This window comes from Pygoscelis adeliae, unplaced genomic scaffold (assembly GCF_000699105.1).
Source record: "Pygoscelis adeliae isolate BGI_AS28 unplaced genomic scaffold, ASM69910v1 Scaffold445, whole genome shotgun sequence".
In the NCBI taxonomy this organism is placed as follows: domain Eukaryota; kingdom Metazoa; phylum Chordata; class Aves; order Sphenisciformes; family Spheniscidae; genus Pygoscelis; species Pygoscelis adeliae.
In genome coordinates this window covers 416,603-418,142 of record NW_008824894.1, presented here as the reverse complement: position 1 = coordinate 418,142, position 1,540 = coordinate 416,603, and the positions used below count along the sequence as shown (strand labels likewise).

Below are 1,540 nucleotides of genomic sequence, written 5' to 3'. Positions count from 1 at the left end.
TTAGGCAAGCAGGGAACTGCACTGCCAGGCTCTCTAAGGGCACTCATGATCCCAGTGCAAGACTGCAGCTGACATTTAATTTAAAAATCAAAGGTTGTTCAATGCAAAAAGTGAGCCCATGCGACCATAATAAGAAAAGCAGCAGGGGGCTCTGTGGGAAGGATGGAAATTTAAAAATCACTGTTTCTAATAAGCACATACAGTATCTTAAACAGATAATTAAAGAGCTCTTATCACATTTGTATGTAGATTGAACAAAATATGGCAAGATGCCTTGTCAAAACATTTTCCAATGCAGTGTGCTACGCTTCACAAAATGGATGAAAGACTCTGACAGAATTTCAGACCTACCACTGCAGATTTCCCAGCCACCTTACATGCCTAAAGCATAGTGCTGACCTGTCGGGTCTAGCAAAATAACTACCTAAGCAAGTCTTCTGGATTATCTTCCCCCATATTCCACAGGCAGAACAGGAATGGATGGGGATAAGCGAGCACAACAGAGACCTCGCGTCCGACTCGCAGTTGCATCCTAAACAACATCCAACACATTGTAGCTTTCTGCCTGACTTGGTGACATGAACTTATAGCTTCATTTCTCCAACACACTCCCCTGGCTAAAAACCTAAGTGTGAAACATCTGCTGGAAAAACCCTCTTTGCCCCACGAGCCTTGCTCAGGTACCTGGTCCTTGAGATGGGTCTCTGTGCAGTACTTCCATTGCTGAAACACCTCAGACAATTTATCCAGGCCACCATGGTGAAAATGGAAGATCTTGTACTGGCTCTCCCTGCTCGCAACAACCAGTTGTCCACAGGTGCATGCCTCATCGCTGTGGGACAAAACAACGGGGGAGAACAACCTGTATTTATTGCCCAGGATAACGAGGAAGGGGGAACATCACATGAAAGAGATGTGGAAAGCAAATTAAAAAGAAGTGTAGCATGAAATTATCCCTTAAAACAGGGCGCAGAAGTAATTTTACAGCTCTGGGACTCGATGATCCTTATGGGTCCCTTCCAACTTGAGATATTCTATGATTCCATGATACGGCCATAGTGACCATTTTCCCCAAGAAGCTCCACTCATGCCTGGTAACGGGCACTCTTTTACCCTTCCACCATGTGAAGGAATTAAATTTTGTCTTCCCTCGAGAACAAAAACCCAAGAAGTCTGCCCCAGCAACATTAAGGCAGTATACAAAGTCAGCTCCTAGTGATGAGCTGACTTGGTTGCACACAGCATTGTCTAAAGAAGCAGGGAGTGAGAGCAAAAAGAGAGAGTAAAAATGCTTTTAATAACTTTTGTAATAATTTGAAAGATAACTGAAGAGGCTAAGAGCAGCAGGACCCTAGAGGAGCCCTGGTAGGGGGCAGGCAAGGGACAAGGTACCATAGATAAAGAGACGTTTTCAACACCTCCAGGTTATTTTAAACATTTTTGGTAAGATAGCTAAGACCAACCTTTACCTTACTAGGGAAAAAAATCCTTTAGGCCCCATAACTGTAATTCAGAAGCTCTCCTGGGGAAGGCTGACACT

General features: G+C 44.1%; 1 protein-coding gene across 2 annotated transcripts in view; it reads right to left on the bottom strand.

The window, feature by feature from the left end:
• Positions 1 to 1,540, bottom strand: part of TBC1D16 (TBC1 domain family, member 16) — a 28,576-nt gene that overhangs the window by 8,432 nt on the left and 18,604 nt on the right. For both annotated transcript variants that reach the window (XM_009324536.1, XM_009324535.1), the window contains exon 5: positions 685 to 832. In XM_009324536.1, coding sequence (XP_009322811.1) covers positions 685 to 832 — 148 coding nt within the window. The remainder of the gene's footprint in view (positions 1 to 684; positions 833 to 1,540) is intronic.